The sequence below is a fragment of the Vulpes vulpes genome, chromosome 14 (genome assembly GCF_048418805.1).
Source record: "Vulpes vulpes isolate BD-2025 chromosome 14, VulVul3, whole genome shotgun sequence".
NCBI classification, from domain to species: domain Eukaryota; kingdom Metazoa; phylum Chordata; class Mammalia; order Carnivora; family Canidae; genus Vulpes; species Vulpes vulpes.
The window spans coordinates 77,520,135-77,547,077 of record NC_132793.1 but is presented as its reverse complement, the minus strand read 5'-3'; the positions used below and the strand labels follow the sequence as shown (position 1 = coordinate 77,547,077).

The 26,943-nt window shown below is 35.1% G+C and overlaps 1 protein-coding gene across 6 annotated transcripts in view; it reads left to right on the top strand.

Annotated features, from left to right (window-relative positions):
• Positions 1–26,943, top strand: part of AGGF1 (angiogenic factor with G-patch and FHA domains 1) — a 55,257-nt gene that overhangs the window by 5,630 nt on the left and 22,684 nt on the right. For 5 of the 6 annotated variants that reach the window (XR_011997057.1, XM_025998274.2, XM_025998273.2 and 2 more), the window contains exons 5-13: positions 2,641–2,829; positions 7,298–7,628; positions 9,498–9,612; positions 10,574–10,625; positions 15,631–15,732; positions 16,603–16,768; positions 18,767–18,849; positions 24,376–24,503; positions 26,840–26,939. Coding sequence is in view for 5 of the 6 variants with exons in the window: in XM_025998274.2 (XP_025854059.2) it covers positions 2,641–2,829; positions 7,298–7,628; positions 9,498–9,612; positions 10,574–10,625; positions 15,631–15,732; positions 16,603–16,768; positions 18,767–18,849; positions 24,376–24,503; positions 26,840–26,939 (1,266 nt within the window). In the remaining variant the exon portion in view is untranslated. The remainder of the gene's footprint in view (positions 1–2,640; positions 2,830–7,297; positions 7,629–9,497; positions 9,613–10,573; positions 10,626–15,630; positions 15,733–16,602; positions 16,769–18,766; positions 18,850–24,375; positions 24,504–26,839; positions 26,940–26,943) is intronic. The other variant, XM_025998276.2, reaches the window with a different exon arrangement.

The following is a 26,943-nucleotide window of genomic DNA, read 5'->3' as shown; positions in this document are numbered from 1 at the left end:
TTAAAAGTTCTATGGCGGGGATCCCTGGGTGGCGCAGCGGTTTAGCGCCTGCCTTTAGCCCAGGGCGCGATCCTGGAGACCCGGGATCGAATCCCACGTCGGGCTCCCGGTGCATGGAGCCTGCTTCTCCCTCTGCCTGTGTCTCTGCCTCTCTCTCTCTCTCTCTCTGTGTGACTATCATAAATAAATTAAAAAAAATTAAAAAAAAATAAAAGTTCCATGGCTTTTAAGCGTTTCACTTTTAAAAAATATTAACAGTGAGAACTAAAAAAAAAACAAACAAACAAAAATAAAACAGTGAGAACTAGGGAATTTGTGTGGAATAAGATATGTAATGGACCACTGATTAGGACAGAACTAAAAAATAAAGTTATTGATTTATATATAATCCAATGTTATGACTGTTGACTTTTAGTACTTAATTGGATTTCATTCAGGATTTGATGACAATGATGATGGAACTTACATACCTATATACCTCAGCCTCAGTGGTCTAGGCAGGTGATCTGGTCCTCAGAAATTACAGAATGTAGTACCCAAAAGTGAAGCAGATGTTCACCATTCCAGTCCCTGAAACTATTGTTAACTAATCTAGGGAACATAATGATGATCCTAAATACCTTAGTTAGAGAAAGGATTTCATTAGCTTATTGGTTTATACTTGGTATACTCTCTAAATATCTTATAAGGAGAGGACTTTCTTTCACAGGAGTATGCTAATTGACAATGCTAATTAATTCCCAGAAAATTAATGTTTAAACTCCTGTTACCAAAGAGAATAGCAGGCAGCCCTGGTGGCTCAGCGGTTTAGCGCTGCCTTCAGCCCAGGGTGTGATCCTGGAGACCTGGGATCGAGTCCCACGTCGGGCTCCTTTTATGGAGCCTGCTTCTCCCTCTGCCTGTGTCTCTGCCCCCCCCCCCCCCCCCCGATGAAGAAATAAATAAAATCTTTAAAAACAAAACAAAGAATAGCTATTATTTAATTGGTTTTGAGGAAAATACAGAGTTTATACAAGTGTATGATATTAGTTTTCATCATTCTCATACCTTCCTTTCTGTAGCTTTCCTCCTGACATTTCTTCTGTAAATGGTTAGTTATATTTTGCTGATTATATGTTTTTTTTTTTTTTTTGATTATATGTTTCAGTAAATTAGGTACTTCATTGTTTTGTCCTTATTTAACTAGTTTTCATTTTATTGTAATTAATTTTTATATAATATAATATAATATAATATAATATATTATATTTTTATATAATATAAATATATATATAATATAATATATATAATCCAATATATATAATATATTCCAATTATTCCAATATATATAATTCCAATATATATAATATAAATATATATATAATATAATATATTTTTGAAAATGTGTTTTGGACTGAAAGAGGTAAGAGATTAAACATGTTAGAGTTGTAAAGTTTTAGTATCATTAATAGTAAAGATTAGAAAGCTTCCATTCAATTTTTTAGTTATAGTAGAGATTGAATTCTTTTTTTTTTTTTTTTTTTTTTTTTAATTTTATTTTATTTATTTATGATAGGCACACAGTGAGAGAGAGAGAGAGGCAGAGACACAGCCAGAGGGAGAAGCAGGCTCCATGCACCGGGAGCCTGACGTGGGATTTGATCCCGGGTCTCCAGGATCGCGCCCTGGGCCAAAGGCAGGCGCCAAACCACTGCGCCACCCAGGGATCCCTAGAGATTGAATTCTAAATATTTTTGTAAGAGACCTGCAAAGTGAATTAAAGACAATAAATTATAGTAATATCAACAGAAAAATACTCTTTTCCAGGCAGTTTTAGTTGCTTAACCTTAGTATAACATAAAACTTTTCCAGGTCTGATCTGCATGGATTTATGAAGTAAATAAAAATAAAGACTGTTGAATTAAATCTTGGTTATACAGTATAGGCCATTATCAAATAAATGCAGATGTCTTTTTTCTAGTTTTTAATCCATAATTTGCCAAAATTCATTTTTGCATGGTTCTTTCACTTATTTCATTACTTAGAGTAGAATTAATGAAGATAGTTGTTTATCAATTTCTTTATATACAATGTATTTATGAGCTTAATTTTATTTTTGAATTTTTCTTTGGGGCTTTTAGTCATGAGCACTAAAAGGCAAATATTTGTTTTATACATGGAGAGGAGAGTTTGGAGGGGCGGTGTTTATACTACCAAATCATTATTGTGTAATCATAAGGATAATGAGTCTGGAATTACTTTTATATAGTCAGCTTTTTCTGATGCATGCCTTAGTTTTCATGACTTCTAAAAAGGTATTCTGTTACCATTTTCATTAATGTATCAAGTTGAACCATATGAAATTGCTGTTTCTCTTAAGTATGAAAATGGCAAAATATTGGCATTTTCATGAGCTTCAAGTTAATATTCGAATGTATTCATTTTTTATACTAGGAAAATTAGAGCAAATATTGAATGGTAAGTATTTTGGAAACTTAGAAGCATTTTTCATTCTGTCTTTACTCATTATCTTCAGAAAATAGAGTTCTTAAAAGAAAGAAACATTTACTATTTTTGAATATATTTGACATTTCTGTTGTTTATTTTTAAATTTTATTTTATCATCTGACTGGAACTTAACTTTTTTCTTGACTTTGAAAGGAAAATCAACTATATTATGATCCTTCCACTGGAATATATTACTACTGTGATGTGGAAAGTGGTCGATACCAATTTCATTCTCGAGTCGATTTGCAACCTTATCAGACTTGTGGCACAAAACAAAGTAAGGATAAAAAATTGAAGAAGAAAAGAAAGGATCCAGATTCTTCTTTAGCAAATGAGGAAAAGGTAATGTCTTCATAATTTAAAAAATATACCTAATAATGATACAATAATTTGTCAAAGTTTTTGATGAAACCAAAAATTATCATTGAGTAGCTGTATTTCAGACATACCCATTAAGTTAAGATACCAGAACCTGTCAACCAAGGAACATTCAGATGTGGCAAAGATGGACTTTTTCACAAATTCTTAGTAGAAGTAGAAAGAATTTCTTAACATTTGAAGGAGGTAGATTTAGGGCAGATAAAATACTCATGTGTTACATAATTTGGAAGAAGAGCAGTCAGACCCTCAATCAATACGTTGATGTCAGGGTACCTGGGTGGCTCAGTCAAACACCTGCCTTTGGCTTGGATCATGATCCTGGGGTCAAGCCCCACATCGGGCTTCTTGCTTTGTGGGGAGCCTACTTCTCTATTTCCCTCTTTTTGCTGCTCCCTCTTCTGCTTGTGCTCTCCTTCCCTGTCAAATAAATAAAATCTCAAAAAAAAAAAAAAAAAAGTGGAAATTGGTGTCCTTTTTTTTTTTTTTTTTTTTTATTCGAGACAGAGAGGCAGAGACATAGGCAGAGGGAAAAGCAGGCTCCTTGCGGAGAACCCAATATGGGATTCAATCCCAGGATCACAAACCTGAGCCAAAAGCAGACACTCAACCCCTGAGCCACCCAGATTGCCCCCCCCCCACTGCCTTTTAATGATTTATTTTAGAGAGAGCGAGCAGGGGGAGAGGCAGAAGGAGAAGAGTGAATCCTCAAACAGACTCCCTGCATAGCGGGAAGCCCGATGCAGGGCTTGATTCCATGACCCTGAGATCACAATGCCATCTGAAACCAAGAGCCCATTGCTTACCCTTGGTGTCTTTCGGGAAAATAGATTGGCCCTTTGTATCAATAATCGTAAACATGTTCATCTTTTTTAACTGAAAAATCTCATTTCAGGTAATTTTTTTAAAAATCCAAGGAGAGGGGCATCTGGTGGCTTAGTTGAGCATCCAACTTGATTTCAGCTCAGGTCATGATCTTGGGGTTGTGAGATCGAGCCCCATGTTGGACTCTGTACTCAGCATGGAGTCTACTTGAGATCCCCTCCCTCTGCCCCTTCCCTTGCTTGTGTGTGCATACATGCCCTGTCTCTAAAATAAATAAATAAAATCTCTTAAAAAAATCCAAAGAAAGAAAAATGCCCGTGTGTAGTTATATAGCAATTTTTTTTTTTTTAAGATTTTATTTATTTACTCATGAGAGACATAGAGAAGCAGAGACACAGGCAGAGGGAGACACATCCCTGCACATCCCTGCACATCCCTGCACATGCAGGGAGCCCGATATGGGACTCGATCCCCGGTCTCCAGGATCACACCCTGAGCCAAAGGCAGGCACAACCAATGAGCCACCCAGGCGTCCCTATAGCAATATTTTTAAGAACAGAATAAAATTAAGAATTCAGGGATCCCTGGGTGGCGCAGCGGTTTGGCGCCTGCCTTTGGCCCAGGGCGCGATCCTGGAGACCCAGGATCGAATCCCACATCGGGCTCCCGGTGCATGGAGCCTGCTTCTCCCTCTGCCTGTGTCTCTGCCTCTTTCTCTCTCTGTGACTATCGTAAATAAATAAAAATTTAAAAAAAAAAATTAAGAATTCAAATGGCCTACAAGATACTGGTTAAGAGAAAGATAGTATATATAATCAAAAAAGCATTCTTTAGGCCTTAAAATGGTAGTTTATAAAGATTTGGGAGAATTTTAAAAATGATTATGATATAGGGTTAAATTTAAAGAAGGAAAATATAAAAAAATGTTACCGCTGTTCTTATGTGTAGTCCCTAAACAGATAAGGTTGGTGGTTTATATGCAGGAGAGGAGGCTTATTTGTTATATTGGCATTTTGTGAATTGTAAGTACTATATACTTCACTCTTAAATTTTCATGTCCTGTGTTTCTCTTAGTCAAAGAGTTTTTAAAATGTATAATACTAAAGTTCACATATGGAATTAGGTTTCTTCTGAATTTACTGTATTTATTTGTTTGTATTTCTCTTATTTTCATTGATGTACCTAGGAATAGAAAAGAGTGTAATTAAACACTAAAAATGATTTTTCAGTGTGCTTTCGAGACCTCTGTTTTAATGACTTCTTTCTGTTTCTGGTAGTTGAACTATTTGAAAGGATAGGTTGTAAAGTCCTGTCTAGCAATAGAAAACATATAGGGACCTTAAATGACTTTTTTTGACAAACTAGAGAATGAAATTTGAAAGTGTTTGGTGAGATTTTAGTCCAGGTTCTCATGACTGCTGATCTTTACCATCCGTCTTCAAAAATATGTGAACTCTAGGATAGGGACTTAAAAATCCTGATGGGATTTTGAGAATTCCCCAAATATTCTAAAAGGTAGCTGTGAAGCATGGGAGACCATTTAAGACTTCCTTATCTTTTTTTTTAAAGATACTCTTGAACCTCAGTCTTTGCAAGTGGAGGTATGTGGAAAGAGATTGGTGTAAATAACTTGAAATATGCATATATGCCTCAATGCCCACAAATAAACCCCTTTCTTCTCTCTTAATATTTATCTAACATTCTGGTAGATGGTTTTTAAGTACCACCTCTGGCATTTTCACTCCTTTACCCTCCCCCCGCCCACATATGTTGTCTTATAATCAGTAATTATAATAAAATATATGAGATTGGAAACTGCTTTTTTTTTTTTAAGTTTTTATTTATTCATGAGAGACACACAGAGAGAGGCAGAGACATAGGATAGGCAGAGGAGAATCAGGCTCCCTTGGGGAGCCCGATGTGGGACTTGATTCCAGGACCCCAGGATCACGATGTGAGCCAAAGGCCGATGCTCAACCACTGAGCCACCCAGGTATCCCCCCCCACACACACCTTTTTTTTTTTTTTTTAAAGAATATATAGATAGGGAAATTTTTACCTGTAATTCACAGTGGACTTTAAAGCTCCTCATATTTTTTCAGCTTATTGTCCTTGTTCTGGCCCTTGATGAGTTTGTATTGCTGGGAGCATATATATCACACTGTGAGTATTTAGCTGGTCTCCAAACTGAATTTATGCTGCTGTTAAAAATATGTGCTTAGGATGCTCTCATATTTTATAAAGTGACAAGACCATACTAATTCACTTCATTGTGTTGCTTTAGGTAGAAAGAAAATTCAGAGTATGTTACAAAGCATAGGAAAAAGGAAAATAACTCTTGATTCAAAATAATAGATTTGTTTATTTGTCCTATATGCCACCGCACACATGTATCATAAATAATAAAAGACTTATGCCCCCTAATTTGGAGTTTTAGAATAAAAGAGATGTAACTGATTCATCTATACCTTCAACTGTTTTGTATAATCAGACCAATTCTATGAAAGTACTAAATTTTAGTGAAATTGTAGCTCTGCTACATTAGGTACATCTGGATCTTTATTTTTTTTATTTTTTATTTTTTATTTTATTTTATTATTTTATTTTTTTTAAAGATTTATTGTTTTATTTTAAGAGAGTGCACTCACATGTAAGTGCAAGTTGGAGGAGGGCCAAGGGTGTGCTGAGTGTGGACCAGACTTCGGGGCGCAATCCCACAATCAATGAGATGACCTGAGCCAAAACCAAGAGTTAGACGCTTAGTCATCTGAGCCATCCGTGCCCCACATCTGGATCTTTATTTTTAAATTTTTTTTTCCACATCTGGATCTTTAAATCACTGTTGTAATTAAAGCTGATTTTGACTTGATTATTGGTTAAAAGTTAAAAAAAAAATTAGGATAAATATATTCTCTAGGCATTCACTATCCAGTAAGGTAGCCAGCCACTAGTTAAACATGGCTGTTGAGCACTTGAAATGAGGCTTGTCCTAAATACAGTGTTTTGTAAGTATAAACTAGTAAACTCAATTTTGAAGACTTAGTATAGAAAATCCACATAAAGTATTTCATTAATAATTTTAGAGTGATTAACGTATTTGTATATAATACATGATAATATTTTATAAATACTGGGTAGATAAAATGAATTTCGCCTACTTTTACCTTTTTAATGATTACTAGGAAATTTTGGAGTATATGTATATGACTTGCATTATATTTTCATTGGACAGAAATGATTTAGGCTATCACATGTTCCAAGCAATATGTGATAAGGGCCTGTACTGGGACAGTTAGGGAATAGATAAGGAGAATTGGGATAAACTATAAAAATAGTCTGTATCACTTGGTGACGGATTCCATGTGGTAGTTAAGGGAATGTCAAACATAACTATAAGATTTTTGATTTGAGTGATAAGTGGATGGTAATGTCATCAAGAAAGGGAACAGAGGAAGAGGAGATATAGGTAATAGCTATTGATATTTCATATATAATGTTGTATATATGTCTTCACTAATTCGTTGAAACATTTAGCATTAAATGTTAGCAGATGGTCATGTTTAAGATATTTTCCCCTGTTCCCCCCTCTACATCTTTGTCATTCCAGGATTGGAATTCAGAGGATCAAAAAGCATCCAGTGTTGAACATATAAGCTGCAGTGAGGGAGAAGATTTTGCAAATGTGAAGAAGAAGGCTAAAATAGACGTTCATTACAAAAACAGTCCCCCCAAATTTACTGTTTCAGTTAGTGGAAAGACTACAGAATCTTCTCTTAATGAAAGCATTTATAATTCAACGTCTTTTAAAGATGAGAAAATCATGGAGACTGATAGTGAGCCAGAAGAAGGTGAAATTACAGACTCTCAGACAGAGGACAGTTACGATGAAGACATTACCAGTGAAGACAATGTAACTGCGGAAGATTCTGAGGATGAAGGTGAGTAAATAACTATTATTTAATTTTCTGTAAATAACCCAGTCTGTTCATTGTAAAAGAGCAACAGAGTTTAAAATGTTACTTACTCATATAATGTATCTGCCAAAAATAAACTGACTTTTAAACTGATTATTTTAATGACATTGTTGAAAATTATGTTAGCTACCAGCAAAGTGGTCACCAATATCACTGTGGTTATTTTTAGAAGGAAGGATTTTAATAAACAGTACTTGGATCTTAAAGTTCTGTTGCATTGAATGGCCTGGCCTAATCAATGAACAAAAACAAGTTACATACATTCTGAAGTATCTATTAAGGCTATTTTCGTAGATTAGATATTTGTAGTCCACTTTTGTAATTGAGGTGAAAAAGTAAATTGCCTTTAAAAAGTGTAGTCTGAGGGTGCTTGGGTGGCTCAGTTGGTTAAGCATCTACCTTTGGTTTAGGTCATGATCCTGGAGAGCCCTGCATCAGGCTCCTTGCTTAGAGGGGAGCTTCCATCTCTCTCTACCGCTTACCTTGCCCTTGCTCGCTCTCTCAAATAAATAAAATCTTTAAAAGAAATAAAAAGTGTAGTCCATGAATTCAGCTACATAGATATTATGGTAGATCTTATATTTTTAAAAAAATATTTATTTTAGAGAAAGAAAGAGTAGGGGAAGGGGCAGAGGAGAAGGGAGAGAGAAAATCTGGAGCAGATTCTGCACTGATTGTCGAGCCTGATGCAGGGCTTGATATCCCAACCCTGAGATTGCAACCTGAGGTGAAACCGAGTTGGATGTTCAACCGACTATGTCGGTCAGGTGCTCCAAATCTTACATTTTTTTTAGCTTGAGGTCATAAAGACATACTTTCATATTAGGTTATATGAGTGAGCTTATTTTTTTTAAAGATTTATTTATTATTTATTTATTTATTTATGTATGTATTTATTTATTTATGATAGACACAGAGAAGGAGAGAGAGAGAGAGGCAGAGACACAGGAGGAGGAAGAAGCAGGCTCCATGTTGGGAGCCTGACGCAGGACTCGATCCCGGGACTCCAGGATCGCGCCCTGGGCCAAAGGCAGGCACCAAACTGCTAAGCCACCCAGGGATCCTCCTGAGCGAGCTTATTTTGTTCTTGATGCAGTGATGCGTTTCACTCACTTTTTTTTTTTTAAAGATTTTTATTTATTCATTCATGATAGACACACAGAGAGAGAGGCAGAGACACAGGCAGAGGGAGAAGCAGGCTCCATGTCGGGAGCCCGACGCGGGACTCGATCCCAGGACTCCAGGATCACACCCTGGACCAAAGGCAGGCACCAAACTGCTGAGCCACCCAGGGATCCCCCACTCACTTTTTTTTTTAAGGGCAACTCAGTTTTTCTAAGTTAATATAAAAATTCTTTGAATTCTTTTCAAATTCCAACATCTTAAAAAAGAATTATTTTGTAATTGTAGATGCTAAATATCTTTAGTTTGATCACTCTAAATTGATAAGTGCCAAAACCTTACTTATTATGTATGTCATCTAGCAGAATTTTAGAAGGTTGTTTCAAAAAGAATTTAAGATTTTTGATATATAATTTTTTTTAAAGACTTTTATTTGAGTGAGCAAGAGAGTGAGCATGAGACTGGGTGGGAGATGGGTGAGGAGCAGGGGAAGAGGGACAAACAGATTCCGTGCTGAGTGTGGAGCCCTATGCAGGGCTTGATCTCACAAACCTAACATCACAACCTGAGGTGAAATCAAGAGTCAAGTGCTAAACCGATTGAGCCACCTAGGCACCCCTCAATACATTTTATTTTATGGATGCTTTGTATTCCTGTCTAGAAATTTTTTCTGTAGCTTTTGAATTAATACTTACCCGTTTTTTTCTTTAGCAGATGAAGAAAAAATTTGGCCCCCATGTATTAGAGTAATTGTTATTAGATCACCAGTGTTGCAGACAGGATCACTCTTTATCATTACAGCTGTAAACCCTGCTACAATTGGAAGGTAAAAATGTTTATTATTACTATGTGTATTTATCTTATTCCAGTGGATTATATATTCTTCAAGCAGTTATCATAAAATGTGCATGGTATTTGTTGAATAGGCAGACACTGAATGACATCCATGTTCTTCTTTCTCCTACTCAGAAAATATTGTTGAGGCTTGTCTTTGTCACAGAGATTTTGTCATTTTCTTACTTTTTGAATTGCCCTTTGAAGGTTTAAATTAGTTAAATCTAGTGTTTGTCAAGTATTTAATCCCCATCCTCTGTTTCTTTTACCCCTTTGTAACTCATAACCAGCTTGGTAGAAAGGTAGGTTTTAATCATGAGTAGGATAATATCATTACTTCCCAATGGGAAAGAAAATTTATCCTTAAATCATATTCTATTTAATATCTTAGCTTTAAATTCTTGGAGAATAGTATGGTCCTTTTACATGTAGTAATGGAAGTGGGAATGTAGTCAACAGATCTGGAATAAATGATAGATGTTAGTACAAAGGATATGCTATCTCACTGGATATTTAATGTTATTTTTTTTTTATAAAGGTTTTTATTTAGAGAGAGAGAGACAGCATATGAGTAGGGGGAGGGGCAGAGGGAGAAAATCTCAAGCAGACTCTTTATTGAGTGTGGAGCCTGACTCAGGGCTTAATCTCATGACCCTGAGATCATGGAAACCAAGAGTTGGACTCTTAACTGCCTGAGTCACCCAGGCACCCTTGGATGTTTATTATTAACCTAGAGTAAATGTATACAAAATTAAAAGTAATCCTGGGACTTCTTTCAAACAGGACATTTAGAGTAGGATTAAGGAAACGACTTAGGGTGATAGAGGGACTTGCATTTTAACATTATCTTTTAAAACAGTGACAAAATCTTAATATCATTTCTGTGTTAACTTTGAGTGCTTAATCTATATATGGTTCAAAAATTATTAAAGACAATTTACTTAACTCTGCAGAGAAAAAGATATGGAGCATACTCTCCGAATCCCTGAAGTTGGTGTTAGTAAGGTAAGATCTTTGATTCCTCAAATATAGCACCCTAGATAGGATTTTATAAATTCATATTATAACAGAAAGCTTAGGGACTTTTTCATTTATTACAAAGTTTAATAGTCCAGGTAGTAAGGAAATGAAAACAATTCAGATTTGTTTATTCCATTGCTTGAGAGAATAATTCTTTATCAAAATTTGAGTAAACAAAATGATATTTAATTTTTAACAGTCTGGAGCAGGAATGGAAATGTGGATTAAGTATTAAAGTAATACCCATTTAACAAATATTTATTGAGTAAAACAAATGTGCTTGATGTGGCAGTTCAAAAATGAATCACACCGGGGTTCAGGCTCTTTTATTAGATGGTTACTGTTGAGTCCAGAGTATTTTACAACTCAAAAACCATCTGTCCACCACCCAAGAATCTCCATTTATAGCTTTTCTTAATTGCTTCTCTAATGGTTTCAGGGAAAAGAATACTTGGGTTTTTAAAACAAACAGTAAGAGCAGAGTCACAACTTTAGTTACCAGTAGAAAACAAGATTTTGCTACTGAGATTCTTTATACTTGCTATTTATCTTTTTTTTTACTGTATTTTCTGTACTTTTCTACCTCTCTTTTCGGTGGCTATCTTTCTCTTTTTCTGACCTTTCATCATCCACATTTTGCTTCTATTTAATAGACTAATATGGATCTAAAGTATATATTTTATGTGATTTTTGTCTTTTGGGGATGAAATTTGTTTTCCATTATAGTTTGAAAGTCCACTTATTTTTACTTTGTCTCAACTCATTCAGAAGGAAGGAACTTTTCATAATCCTAATGGACCAAATTATCTTGCTTTTTTACTTTACTATGACCTTTGATTCTTCTGCCTCCAAAGAAAATCCACTCTGTGATTTATTTATTTAAGATTTTATTTATGTGTTTGAGAGAGAGCTAGAGAGAGCACACATGAGCAGGGGAAAAGGATAGAGGGAGAGGAAGAAGGAGATTCCCTGCTGAGCATGTTTCCAGACATGGGGCTCCATCCCAGGACCCTGGAATCATGACCTGAGCCAAAGGCAGACACTTAACCGACTGAACCACTCAGGTGTCTCGCCACCCCCCCCCCCCCCCCAATCCCGGCTATTATTTAAATAGCAGTTCCGTCTAAAATATAGGTAGTTTTGTGGTGGCATTTCTGCTTGATCTTTTTTTTTTTTTTTTTTTTAAGATTTTATTTATTCATGAGAGACATAGAGAGAGAGAGAGGCAGAGACACAGACAGAGGGAGAAGCAGGCTCCATGCAGGGAGCCCGATGTGGGACTCCATCCTGGGTCTCCAGGATCATGCCCTGGGCTGAAGGTGGCGCCAAACCGCAAAGCCACCCGGGCTGTCACTGATCTTTCTTTTAGACTAAGGTATTCGGTGCTGGGGTAAATGGTTTGTTACTGTGTGAAATCAGTTTGATAATATATCACATATTCAGGTAGTTGAAAAAAATTAGATAAAGAAATCCCAGATACTTTATATTACTATTAAGGGAAAATAGAATCTCCTATCCCTGGATAGGGAAATACCTTCTAAGTTTAAAAAAAATGGAAAAAAATAACAGAAGACAAGATAATTTTGAATAATTTAAGTTTGAAGTTCTTGTTATGTTAAACAAATTTAAAACGAAAACTATGTGGGACATCTGCTGGCTCAGTCAGTAGAATATAGAACCCTTGATCTTGAGGTTGTGAGTTTGAGTTCAATGTTGGAGGTAGAGTTTACTTAATAAAAAAAAAAAAGGCAGACTATGACAGTAAGACAAATATGACAAAATATATATCTTTTAAGTTCTAAAATCTCATACAAATTCATTTTTTCAGACTTCACTGTGACACTGAGAGGTAAGTAAGCAAAGGACAAATAATTCACAATGCAGAGGATATCATTACTATATGAAAACCATTCAGTCTTTCTAAAAATTTTAAGAAATACAAATGAAGTCAAGATGTCAGTTTTCATTTGTCATAATTATTAAATATCACTGTTAAGAGCATAATTTAGAACAGTTCTATGGAATAAGGTTTCAAGTCAAAAGCTTGAAACAAATCGTTTCATTTAAATAAAATGCTTTGATATTGTTATTCTAAAGAACCCAATTGAAAGAAATGTACAAAGAACATAAAGAGAATTTACAGAAGAGGAAATCCATGTGGCTAATAAATATAAGGAAAGGTTTCAGTCTTTGTAGTAATTGGGGAAATGCCAATTAAAATCACGATAATGAGATTTAATTTCACACGTTATGCTTACAAAAACTGAAGATTCTGACAATACCGAATGTTGTTTAAGGCTATATAGAGCAACAAGAATTCTTATAGATTGCTTTTGGGAATATAAATTGGTACAACCACTTTGGAAAACAATACAACACTATCTAATAAAGTTTAAGATTTGCACATACTATGAGTTAGCACTTTCATTCTTAAGAATATACCCCCAAAGAACCCTTGCATTGTCTACAAGAAGGTTGAATGTATAAGAATGTTGAAAGAAACATCTTAAAAGGTGGCTCAGTGGTTGAGTGTCTACCTTTGGCTCAGTTTGTGGTCCTGCGATTGACTCCTACATCTGGCTACCTGTGGAGAGCCTGCTTCTCTGTGTGCCTGTGTCTCTGCCTCTCTTTCTGTCTCTCATGAATAAACAAATAAAATCTAAAAAAAAAAAAAAAAAAAAAATAAGGTCGTCTTTTTGGTTTTCTGAATGTTCATCAGAAGAAAAATATGTAGCAGAATCTGTACAGTGGATTTACCATTTAGTAGAATGGCAAAACTGTACACAACTGGATGTACCTCGGATGTACCTCACAATATTAATATTAAGCCAAAGAAGCTAAATAAAAGAAATACATACAGTAGCACATGATTGTCAGAACTTATCAAACTATAAATTTAAGACCTGTGAATTTTCTGTATATAAATTACATCTCAAGAAAATATTCATATATTGTAATTACCATTTATGTCAAGTTCTAAACCAAGTAAAATAAATGTGAATTGTTTATGGATGCATACATATGGGCTGAAAGTAATAAAGAGATGCATCATAATTAAATATCAACCCTTTGGAAAGGGTGTGGTATGGATAGCATGAATTAAACGTGCATGAATAATTTTTCTTTCAAATATTTGACACAAGGGAGCCTGGATGGCTCAGTTGGTTAAGTGTCTGACTCTTGATTTCAGCTTAGGTCATGATCTCAGGGTCCTGAGGTTGGGCCCCATGTTGGGCTCCACATTCAGCATGGAATTTGCTGGGGATTCTCTCTCCCTCTCCTTTTGCCCTTCACCTGCTTAAACTCTGTCAAATAAAATCAAATAAATAAATATCTGAGGCAAATATAGCAAAATTTACTAACACTGGGTCATGGGTAGACCAGTTCAGTATATTCTTTTGTGTGTTTGGAACACTTTAAAATAAGTTTATTTATGAAAAATTTTAAGAACAACTTCATTGAGATACAGTCCACATCCCATATACAATTTATGCATTGAAAGTGTATAATTCAAAGGTTTTTCGTGTATTTAGTATTGTGTAGCCATTATCACAGTCCATTTCAGAACATATTCATCACAGTTAGAAGAAACATAGTAATAGTCACTCCCCTTTTCCTTTCAACTTCCATAGCCCTAGGTAACCACAGTATCCTTTCCACTTCTGTGGATTTGCCTGTTCTGCATGTAATGGAAATGGAATCGCATAAAATGTATTCGTTTTTACTTAGCTTTTTCACCTAATATGTCTTCAAGGTTCATTCATTTCTTTTTTATTGTCAAATAATAACACCAGTGTATGGATATACTACATTTTGTTTATCGATTGGTTGTCATTTGAATTGTTTCTACTCTTCGGCTACGAAGAATAATGCTGTTATGAACGTTCACATACAAGTTTTTGAGTGTATGTTTTCATTACTCTCAATATATACCTAAAAGTAGAATTGTTGGGTCCTACGGTAATTCTTTCTAACCTTTTGAGGAACCGCTATACCCTTCTAAAGCAGGTACGCAGTTTTACATTCCTACAGCAGTGTATTATGAAATTGTAAATTACATGTCTGCAGTTCTTTATCCAATCAGATAGACATGTACTGAGTATATATGCCCATTATATGTGAGGGTCTGTATTATGTACTGAATAATAAGCAAAAATGTAATAGAAGCGGTAATTGTGAGCCATACAATGACTATCACAGATGAAGTAACTTTGTATAGTGTAATTGTTACGTAAACAAAGTACTGTGGAGCAAGGAGGGAATGATTAGTCCTGAGTGTTGAAAATCTGGAAAACTGCTCTGAGAGGTTCACCTTGAGGGGGCACCTGGCTGGCTCACAGTCAGTAAAGCACATGACTCTTGATCTCGGGGTTGTGAGTTTGAGTCTCATGTTAAGTATAGAGATTATTTTAAAAAATAGAATGTTTAAAAAAAAAAGTTCATCCTGAATGTTTGAAATCACTTTCTGTATTAAGAATTTTAAATGATAAAAAAAAAAAAAATAAATAAATTAAAAAAAAAAAAAAAAGAATTTTAAATGATAAAGACCAATACTTTTATTAGCTGAAAAAATAATTTCAAATTGTTTATATAGTATAATCTCAATTATATTATAAAAGAAAATAGGAGACACTAAATTATTAATAGCAGTAGTGGGTGGAATTACAGGTGACTTTTTCTTCTGTAGCCCTCACATTTCTACCAGAGGCATTGTAGTACTTTTGTATGTATTCAGTAAAAAAAAATATTAAAAATAGTAAAATTTGGGGGTACCTGGCTGGCTAAAGTTGGTAGAGCTTAGACTGTTGATCTTGAGGTCTCATGAGTTCAAGTCCCACATTGGGTATAGAGCTTACTTAATTCAATTTTTACTATTTTATCTTTTTTTTATCAGAGACTTAAGTCTATCATATTCTATGAGAGAGAAGTTATCTGTGGTGTAAAAATAAAAAGTATTATACTTTTAATTACCTCAATTTTTTTTTTTAAGTTTCATGCAGAAATTTATTTTGACCATGAATTACAAAGTTATGTCCTTGTGGATCAAGGTAGTCAAAATGGTACAATTGTTAATGGAAAACAGATTCTTCAGGTAAGTGTATATATATTAAATTAATTATTTACACATAAGTTTTAAAAAATGAACTGAAATTTTTAATCCTGAAGGCTGTAGTTATACATATCATTTGATTCAGATTACTATTCAAGCCCAAATGTATTACATGGAAAGGAAGTCCCAGAAAGGGCTGAAAAAAGTATATAGTAAGTGGATACTTAACTCTTGAGTTTTATTTTCTAATTATGTAATAAATGCATCTTAAAGCTATTCAGAGTAAATATTGTTAGTGTAACTTTAAGGGCACTTCTTTTTTTTGTATTTTTAAAAAAATTTTGTTTAATGGAAATGTTGCTAAACTGAGTACTTCTTGAAGACAGAGGTTTTTTTTCTATCCAGTTAACTTCTATCACCAACATACACCAAGGTGCTTATTATTAGCACATAATACATGGAAGAAAATATATGGAAGGGAGTGGGGGAGGCCTTAGTCTGTAAGAATAAAAAGTGAAATAAAATTGAATTATCAGAGAAAAGGAGGAAAAAAAGGGAAATACGCACTTAGCCCCTTAACACTTTATCTTTTTGACTGTGATGGTTATTCATTTTGGTAATAGATTGTTTGATGTTTGGGTTGGGTATTTCTCTAGGATTACGCATGGAGATGAGATTAGCGGGTTTTGATAATATAAAAGAAGTTGCTCAGTTCAGGTATCTTCTCCACTGGTTGAACATTATTTCATCCTCAAGTTGTGGAAATGTGTGCTGTGTGTGTGTATATGTGTGTCTATCTCATTGAGAACCATCCTAAATATGTATTTATTTTAATCAGACATTACTTATGGTAGATGTAAAATAATCTTACGTAACTCTCTTGGATTTCTGTTTTGTAATTTTTTCCTTTAGCCTAAAACTAAATGTGACCCTTATGTACTTGAGCATGGTGATGAAGTGAAAATTGGAGAGACTGTACTGTCTTTTCACATCCACCCTGGCAGTGATACCTGTGATGGCTGTGAACCAGGACAAGTGCGAGCTCACCTTCGTCTTGATAAGAAAGATGAATGTTTTGGTATGTGAAACATATTGTTATATGTAGGCATGCTAACTTTTCTGTTTAATTCACTGGAGTGTTCTAAAAAAGTATCAGCTACCAGCTTCATATCTAATTAATATAATACTCTATTGAGATATATTTATATTTCAGTAAATATTATCAGGTGAGATTAAGAAATGACACGTATTTGAAATTTGAATCCTAGACTAGTCGATGATTTTAGTTCATTTTTTTTAAGCTAGTAGATTATTGTTTTAGTTGATTTTTCTGTGTAATAATTTAGTTGTGCTATTATAGTATTAGATTGTTCTCTGACTCATAAGGTAATCATTAGCTATTTTTGCTAATACATTTTAATAGGCTTTGGAAGCAGCACTGCTGTGATAACTAAGTGAAGGGTAATTGTGACATCATTATAGTAAAGATTGGTTTCCTTTTGACTTCTATTTATGGATATGAAAAAGTCATCCATAGTTAAACTCTGTCACATAATAGTGTAGAAAATAATAGGCCAGGGTGTTCAAAGTTATTGGTTGATATGTTTGTTATCTTTCTTCCTTTTTTTTTTTTTTTTTAAGATGTTATTTATTTGAGAGGGAGAGACAGACAGTGAGAGAGAGCAAACTCAGGAAGGAGAGGGAGGTTCCCCGCTGAGTAGGGAGCCTGGCACAGGACCCTATCCCAGGAACTTGGGATCACCACTTGAGCTGAAGGCAGACACTTAACCGACTGAGCCATGCAGGCCCTCTTTCTTTCTTTCTTTTTTATGATTTTACTTATTTGAGAGCGAGCGAGCGAGCCTGAGCAGTGGGTGGGCAGAAGAGGGAGAAGCAGACTCCCGGCTGAACAGGGAGTCTAATGTGGGTCTTGATCCCAGGACCCTGGGATTATGACCTGAGCTGAAGGCAGATGCCATCCAGGTGCCCCAATATGTTTGCTTTCCTTCTTACAGTTGTTTCTTCTTTTATTCTTCAAGATTTTTATTTATTTATTTGAGAGAGAGAACATAAGCAGGGGAGAAGGGTAGAGAGAGAGGGAGAAGCAGACTCCCTTCTGAGCAGGGAGTCGGGTGTGTAATTTGATCACAGGACCCTGGGATCATGACCTGAGCTGAAGGCAGACACAACTGACTGAGCCACCCAGGCACCCCTTACCTGATAGTTTCAGTGATGTATCATCTGTATATATGCCATTCTTTTCTTTTTTTTTTTTCCATTATTTTCTATAATAACACTGTAAAAGGTTGCTGTCTTGCTTAAATCCGCTCATCAAAGGCTTTTAAATTTTAAATAGATAACTTTGAACCAGTAAGAAGTAATTTTTTTCACATCAGATTTTCCCCTCAAATACCAACTATACATGTTCATTTTATATTTTTTGTTTTCTCAGATTATGAAAATGAGTATGGCACATTACAAAGTAATGTGAATCTTGGATTCAGTGATCTTTATATGCCTGTATTCCTTTGGAAAATTAGCGATATTTCTGCATTTGAAATTCTGCTATATCAGAAAATTAAGATGTTCAGTGTTCTTTTGTTATCTATACAGTAACATTCCTATTATCTTCAGGTTTTGGTTTACTTTCCAAGTAGATTTAGTTACCAGAATATTGAAAGGACAATGGGGATACCTGGGTGGCTCAATGGTTTGGTGCCTGCCTTCGGCTTGGGCGGGATCCTGGGGTCCCGGGATCGAGTCCCATGTTGGGCTCCCTGCATGGAGCCTGCTTCTCCCTCTGCCTGTGTCTCTGCCTCTCTCTCTCTCTCTCTCTCTCTCTCTCTCTCCCTCTCTCTCTCTTTTTCTCTGTCTCTCATGAATGAATAAATAAAATCTTAAAAAAAAAAAAAACATAACCACAACCAAAGATTCTTTTATATTAATGTTTATTTGGACTTTTAGTTAGTATGCAGATGGAATAGTATTAATTTATTATTATTAAATAATAGTATTCTATATAATATCTGTCCAGACTTAGTGTTTTTTTTTTTAAACAAACTCACTTTTTCCTTAGTTGGTCCAGCACTAAGTAAGGAGGAAAAAGAGTTGGAAAGGAGAAAAGAATTAAAGAAAATACGAGTAAAATATGGTTTGCAGGTAAGAGTGTTAAATATTGTTACATGTGTTAATTGTGTCTGGTTTTGAGTAAAAATGTCTTTAATCTGTATAGTCCATTTGATATATAAAAATAAGTTATTCAGAATGATTTTGAGATTTATGTAATTTTTGTTAGTTGGTTACTATTTACCTCAATAACTGTTGAGGCTGGAATAGAAAAATAATAATACCCAATATTCAAATAGTCATTTCTGGTTTTTAAAAAACATGGATTAATTGAAGAACATTTTTGGAAGACAAAACTTATAAACCACATTAAGACAGTATAGTATTGGTATAAAGATGAATAGGTCAGGAGAACAAAATAATGAGTTGAGAAATAGATTGCACAGATAAATACATAGGTGTAAGGGAGGGGTAATATGTATATGGCTTTCAACAAAGGTGTAAAGGCAATTTGGTGGAGAAAGGATGGCCTTTTCCAACAAAGAGTGCTAGAACATTTGGACAGCCATATGCAAAAACAAAAGAACTTTGATCTATACCTTGTAACATGTATAAAAATGAACTCAAAATGGATCATAAATATAAATTTAAAACTTCATAAAGTTTCTAGAAGCAAACCTTTTTTAAAAAGTTAGATACAGGTTGTTTTTTAAAGATATCAAATACCAAAGCAGAATCCATAAAAGAGCAAAGTAATAAATAACACTTCCTCCCAAACTTCTATTCTTCCAAGGATACTATTAAGAGAATGAAAAGATGTGGGGCACCTGAGTGGCTCAGTTGGTTGAGCATCCTACTTTCAATCTCAGCTCAGGTCTTGATCAGGGTGGTGAGTTCAAGCCCCTTATTGGTCTCTACACTGAGCATAGAACCTACTTAAAAAGAGAATGAAAAGATAAGCCACAGACTTGGAAAAATATTTATAAATCCTATATCTGACAAAAATCATAGATCTTATATCTGGACTTTATAAAGAAACCCCAAAATTCATTAAGGAAGCAATTTATTTTTATTTATTTATTCATTTCTTGTTTTTCAGAATTTTTTTTTTTATTTTTTTTTCTTTTATTTATTTATGATAGTCACAGAGAGAGAGAGAGAGAGAGAGAGAGAGAGAGAGAGAGGCAGAGACATAGGCAGAGGGAGAAGCAGGCTCCATGCACCGGGAGCCCGACGTGGGATTCGATCCTGGATCTCCAGGATCGCGCCCTGGGCCAAAGGCAGGTGCCAAACCGCTGCGCCACCCAGGGATCCCTCAGAATTTTATTTAAATTCTAGTTAACATATGGTGTAATAATGGTTTCAGGAGTAGAATTTAGTGATTAACCTGGTATAACACCTAGTGCTTGTCCTAAGTGTCCTCCTTAATACCCAATACCTGTTTAGCCCATTGCTTACCCACCTCCCTCCATCAGCCCTCCATTTGTTCTGTTGTTGAGCCTCATATGGTTTACTTCTGTCTTTTCTTCCTTTCCATATAGTCATCTGCTTCATAAATTCCACATAAGTGAAATCATATGGTATTTTTATCTTTATTTGAGTTCACTTAGCATAATATACTCTAGTTCCATTCACGTTGCTGCAAACGGGAAGATTTCATTATTTTTGATGGCTTAGTAATACTCCATTGTATATATCTACCACCTCTTCTTTATCCATTCATCTGTTGATGGATACTTGGGCTCTTTTCATAGTTCGACTATTGTTGGTAATGCTGCTATAAACATTGAGGGTACATGTATCCCTTCGAATCTGTATTTTTGTATCCTTTGGGTAAATACCTAGTAGTGCAATTGCTGGGTCATAAGGTAGTTCTATTTTTAAGTTTTTGAGGAATCTCTATACCATTTTCCAGAGTGGCTGCACCAGTTTGCATTCCCACCAACAGTGTTAGAGGGTTTCCCTTTTCTGTACATCCTCACCAACATCTGTTGTTTCCTGTATTAATTTTAGTTGTTTGCACAGGTGGGAGGTGGTATCTCATTGTTTTGATTTGTAGTTCCCTGATGATGAGTGATGTTGAGCATCTTTTCATGTGTCTGTTAGCCATCTGGATTTCTGTTTTGGAAAAATGTCTATTCATGTCTTCTGTCCATTAATAAGAAAATAATTTAAAAGTGAACAAAAGATTTGAATAGACACTTCACCAATGCACCTGTACAGATGGAAGCTAAACACATGAAAAGATGTCCAGTATTACCAGGGAATTGCAAATTAGAACTAGGTAAAAAGACAATCCCTGTCAAGTGTTGGTAGGCATGTGAAGGAATTAGAATTTTCATATACTCTTGGTGAGAATGTAAAGTGGTGCAATTGCTTGGGAAAATAGTAGTTTCCTTAAAAGTTAAATGTATGCCTGCCATGTGATTCACCTTTCTACGCCAAGGTATTTACACAAGAGAAATGAAACCATATGTTCATATGAAGACTTATAAACAAATGTTCGTGACAGCTTTTTTTCTTTCTTTGAAAACCTTTTTTTAAAAATTTTATTTTTTATGATCAAAATGTAGTTACCATACAATGTTACATCAGTTTCAGATGGAAAGCATAGTGATTTGATAATTCTATACATTACATGATCCTTACAATAAGTCTGTCACCATATAATGTTATTAAAATATTATAGAGTATATTCCCTATGCTATAGTTTTTATCTGTGACTTATTTTATGACTGTAAGTTTGTACCTCCTTCACCTATTTTGTCCACCCTCCACCTCTCCACCCCTTTAGCAGCTACCACCTGTTTTCTGTATTCATAAGTCTGTTTCTAATTTTTGTTTGTTTTGTTTTTCAGATTCTATATATACAAGTGAAGTTACATTGCATTTTTCTGTCTGACTTAATTTCAGTTAGCATACTAACTCTTGGTCCATCCATGTTCTCACAAAGGGCAAGATCTCATTATTTTTTATGACTGAGTAATCCATTGTGCGTGTGCACACCACATCTTTATCTGTTCGTCTCTTGATGGACACAAGGGCTGCTTCCATATCTGAGCTATTGTAAATAATGCTCTGGTAAACATAGGAGTGCATATATCTTTTCAAATTAGTGTTTTCATTTTCTTTGGGCAAATACACACAGTAGTGGAATTCCTGGATCCTGTGGTATTTTCTTTTTTAAGTTTTTGAGGAACCTCCATTCTGTTTTCCATGTAGTTGCACTAATTTATGTCCTCACCAACAGTACCCAAGGATTCACTTTTCTCCACATCCTTACCAACACTGGTTTATTCTTGTCTTTTGCATACTACCTGCTCTCATCGGTGTGAAAGTGATATTTCATTATGGTATTAACAGCTTTTTTTCTAGTAACCAGAAATAGGAAAAAACTCACGTATCTATGATGAATGGATAAACAAATTATGGTAAATCTATATGGTCAAATACTCTTTAGCATAGAAAAAGCATGAGCTATTGATACAGCTTGGAACATGGATAATGATACAGGTTGGAATATGGATAAACCTCAAAATACTTATGCTGAGAGAAGCCATACATCAAGAGTATGCATTGTATACATCCATTTACATCAAAGTCTAGGAGAGGAAACTAACATATTGTGACAGAAAGATTAGTGGGTAGCCTGGATACCAGAGAGGAAGGATGCAAGTTCGGCTCTGTAGGGATGGATTACAAAGAAGGATGAAGATACTTTTGTGGGAGATGCATATATTTACTATCTTGATTGTGGTGATGGTTTCATAGATGTTTACAAATCTCAGAGGTAATTACGTACTTTATATGTAGTTTATTATATATATTTTAAAGATTTTATTTATTTATTCATGAGAGACATAGAGAGGCAGAGAGAGAGAAGCAGGCTCTATGCAGGCAGCTCGATACAGGACTCAATCTTGGGTTCCCGGGATCACGCCCTGGGCCAGAGGCAGGCACTCAACCACTGAGCCACCCAGGCGTCCCTGTAGTTTATTATATCTTAATTATATCACAGCAGTTTAAAAAAGGGTTACCATTTAGTCCTATCAGTAGACCAGGTAGGTAATTAATATTTCCAGTTTACATTTGAGAAACTAAGATAAGGGTCACTCAGCTGATAAATGACAGAATTAGATATGGAATCCAGGTGGTTTTTTTTGGTTTACTTAAGTGATCTCTACAGCAAATGTGAGGCTTGAACTCATAATCCCGAGATCAAGAGTTGCATGCTTCTCTGACTGAGCCAGCCAGATGCCCCTGGAATCTAGTTCCTTTTTTTTTTTTTTAAAGATACTTATTATTTATTTATTTATTCATTCATTCATTCATTCATTCATTCATGAGAGACACAGAAAGAGAGGCAGAGAGATAGAGGGAGAAGCAGGCTCGTAGGGACCCTAATGCAGAACTTGATCCCCAAACCGGGATCACACCCTGAGCCAAAGGCAGACATTCAACCACTAAGCCACCCAGGCATCCCTGGACTCTAGAATTCTTATGTGGATTTGTCCAGCAGTTTTTATGCTTCATGAAGATGTTGGAAAAATGCTGCCGAAGTAACATTTTTCTGTAAAATTGTATTTTTTGTGATTTTTCACACTACAAGTAATCATAATAGAAAAAATGTTGAGGGACTAATTTGGGAGGAAAATAGAAGATATTCAGGTTGAGAATAAAATGTTTTCTTAAAGTTTTAACTCTCTCACCTTTTGGAGGAAAGCCCATTAGGGTTGGTGGTTCTTTATTTTCTTCTCCGTTTAAGATACAAATTAAGTAAAAACTTCTATGGTACTTCCCGGAATTGTATTAGCATTCCCTAACATCTTTCCGTGAATGTCATAATTTATATAAAGATCAACAAGTCATAAAAGGAAAGAGAAGCCTTCTCTGAAGCCCCAAGCTAAATTGACTACTTTCTTTTGGGCCACTGCTGCATCTTGTGCTTACTTTTCTTGTTGAACCAGTCAGATGGTAACATGTTGAAGGTCAGATGTGTCTACCTTCTGGGATTACAAGTTTCTCTGCATACACACTTGTTATTCAGTAAATATTTCTTGAGTGGCTGACTAATCCTATAAATGGAGTTACATTGAGGCAAAAAACTATTATAATTTCCATAGTAAGAGAGTACCTGCCCTTTTCCATTTTTTAAGCACTTTATACATTTTTCTCTCCTAAGGAATAACACCAAACTATTTTAGGTCTGTTGGAACTTTTAGTTTCTTAGAGAAAAGTAGATTTTTTTGCCAAACTCAGGGGTTCTGCATATTTCTTTGAATACTGGCAGTTCACAAGAATATGAGACACAGTATTAAGTCAAACTGTACTATATTTTCACTCTATTATTTTTTTATGATTACACATTACAATTTATATGTGATTTATCTTCTATATATGGTTTATGTTCTACAGTTTGAAGTAATATAAACATTTTAAAGGAGATAGAATGAAAATAGCATACTCTAATATAATTATCTTAATTTATATCATGGTCTATTTTAATTTGTTTTAATAGAGCCCACATTGAACCATATCTGCCAAGTAAAGCAAATATATAGACAGTACATTTTATGTATCACTTTAATTTTCTTCAATGAATATTTCATGTTTATAAAGAATACAGACTATGAAGATGAAAAGGCATTGAAGAATCCAAAATACAAAGATAGAGCTGGAAAACGGAGGGAGCAGATTGGAAGTGAAGGGACTTTCCAAAGAGATGATGCTCCTGCATCTGTTCATTTGTAAGTATTAAATTTTAATTGCTCAATACATTCTTTGTACCCTAATCACGTTTGTAGAGTGATAAGACTTATAGGACTATATATTCTGATAAGTAGCCTTTAAAGGAATGGTTCATAAAAGTATGGAAATACTGTATCTAAGTTACATTTTCCTCTAATATTAGAATTCCATTCTCTATATACTTAGATATATGTACACATGCTAATGTTCTAGCCCATTTGAGCGAACACTTTTTTTTTAAGAGAGCGCATGCAAGCAGGGGGAGGGAGAGGAAGAGGGAGATAACCTCAAGCAAGCTCCATGCTCAGTGCAGAGTTTGATGTGGGGCGCAATCTCACAACTCCAAGATCATGACCTGAACTGAAATCTGGAGTCAGACACTTAACCAGCTGAGCCACCCAGGTGCCTCTGAGTGAACGTATTTTTATATACTAGATATCTAGAATGTTGGGCTAGTAAGAAATTAATAGGGACTGTTTTTTCTTTTGTTTTTTTGAGGGGGTGGGGGACTGCGATCTTTTTATAATTATTTCAGTACTCACCTATGTTCTTGTTGACTCTGAAATACTGTTTTTCTTTGATTCAGTTTTTTCCTTTTGGTAAAGTGGCACTGATAACATGAAAAATGTAATTTTGAGGCCCATACAATATGACCATTTTTCTGCATTTAATTATATATTAGCTACATTTTTTTTCTCAGAATATAAATTCAGAGTTTAGTTAGAATTTTTTTGTGTAAGACTGACAACTAATCATAAACTTTGATTAGATGTATTTTATTAATTCTAAGATATACTACTTGGATAGAGTTTTAGTTAGGTATGACGGAAATTTTTTCTTAATGGTACATAAAACAACAGTGCATCTTATATTCGTCAGCTTTGATGAAATACAGCATTATGAATTAGATATACTAAGCAGCATGACAAATTTTTTTCAAAACTTTTGATGTAATTACTGGAAAACATGATTGCATTAGAGTTAAATTAGAAGGCATAAATAAAAAATGAAATACATTGGTCTGACACTGCTTGGCTTATTGTTATTGAAGAGCTAATTTAACATTTTTAGAACTGAAAATACAGGGTGATGGAACATAAAATATCCTTAAAATAGCAGAACATAAAATCTAAAACAAAATGCAAATAGTGAATGATAATTTTTATTTCATTTTATTTTTTTATTGATTTATAACTTATATACAGAAAAGTACACCAATAAAAGCATCAGTATCAATAATATATCATAAGATAAACCCATTGTAGAATACACACTCTTGGTGAAGAAATAGAAAATGATCAGTAACCCCCAGGAACCTACCCTCCCAGTGCCCCCTCTTGATCACTATTCTTGTGTCTTCCCAAAAGGCAACCCCTTTCCTGACTTCCAGTGGGAACAGATTAATTTAGTTTGTTTTTAATTTTAAATAAATGGAATAATTCAGTATTTATTTTGTGTCTATAATCTTTTCGTACAACATTATTTTGTTTGGTATGTGGGACCCGGGAAATTTAACAAAAATCCCCTACCCCTGGACAAGCAGAGCAGGACTGACTCCATTTTGTGCTGTATCCGCCTTGTGCCGACCTGTTTAGGGCACTGCCCCACCGTAGTCAAACCCAGGGCATACCCTAATCGGAAATCCGGCTCAGTGATAGGCAGACCTGCTTATTGCTTCGAGCACTGCCCCACCCTAGTCAAGCCCAGGGCACACCCTAATCGGAAATCAGCTCAGTGATAGGCCAGTTCAAATGGATACTTTAGGGTAAAATGTAATTCAGTAGGCCACCTGCAAGTGGACCAGCATGACTGTGCAACTTTCTGCGTATCCCATTGACCACTGGCCCCTATAAAGTTGCTATGCCTCTTAGTCTCGGGGTCCAAGTCCCTGCTCCGCTGTGTCGGGTATACTTGGACCCAGGCTCGAGCTTGTAAATAAACCCTCGTGTGTTTGCATTGGTATTGGCTCCTCGGTGGTTTCTCGGCTCCTCGGTGGTTTCTCGGATTCGCAATCTCGGGCAAAACAAGTATATTTTATTTTCAGTGCTGTATAATAATCTCTTACGTGAATATGCCACAGTTTATTTATACATTTACCATTGATAGATATCTGGGTTATTTCCAGCTTGTAGATATTATAAGATTTGCTGCAGAAACATTCTTGCATGTGTCTTTGGTGCTATAAAATGTGCTTTTCTGTTAAGTAGTATATGTAGGAGAATTTGTGTATCTTTATTAGGTAATGACAGTTTTCTATATACTTTTGATTAATTTATTGTAAATGTAACCTGCATAGTCTTTTAGAAATCAGTTATCACTTCAATTTTCTTTAAAGTGAAATTACTGATAGCAACAAAGGTCGGAAGATGTTGGAGAGGATGGGCTGGAAAAAAGGAGAGGGCCTAGGGAAGGACGGTGGAGGAATGAAAATTCCGGTAA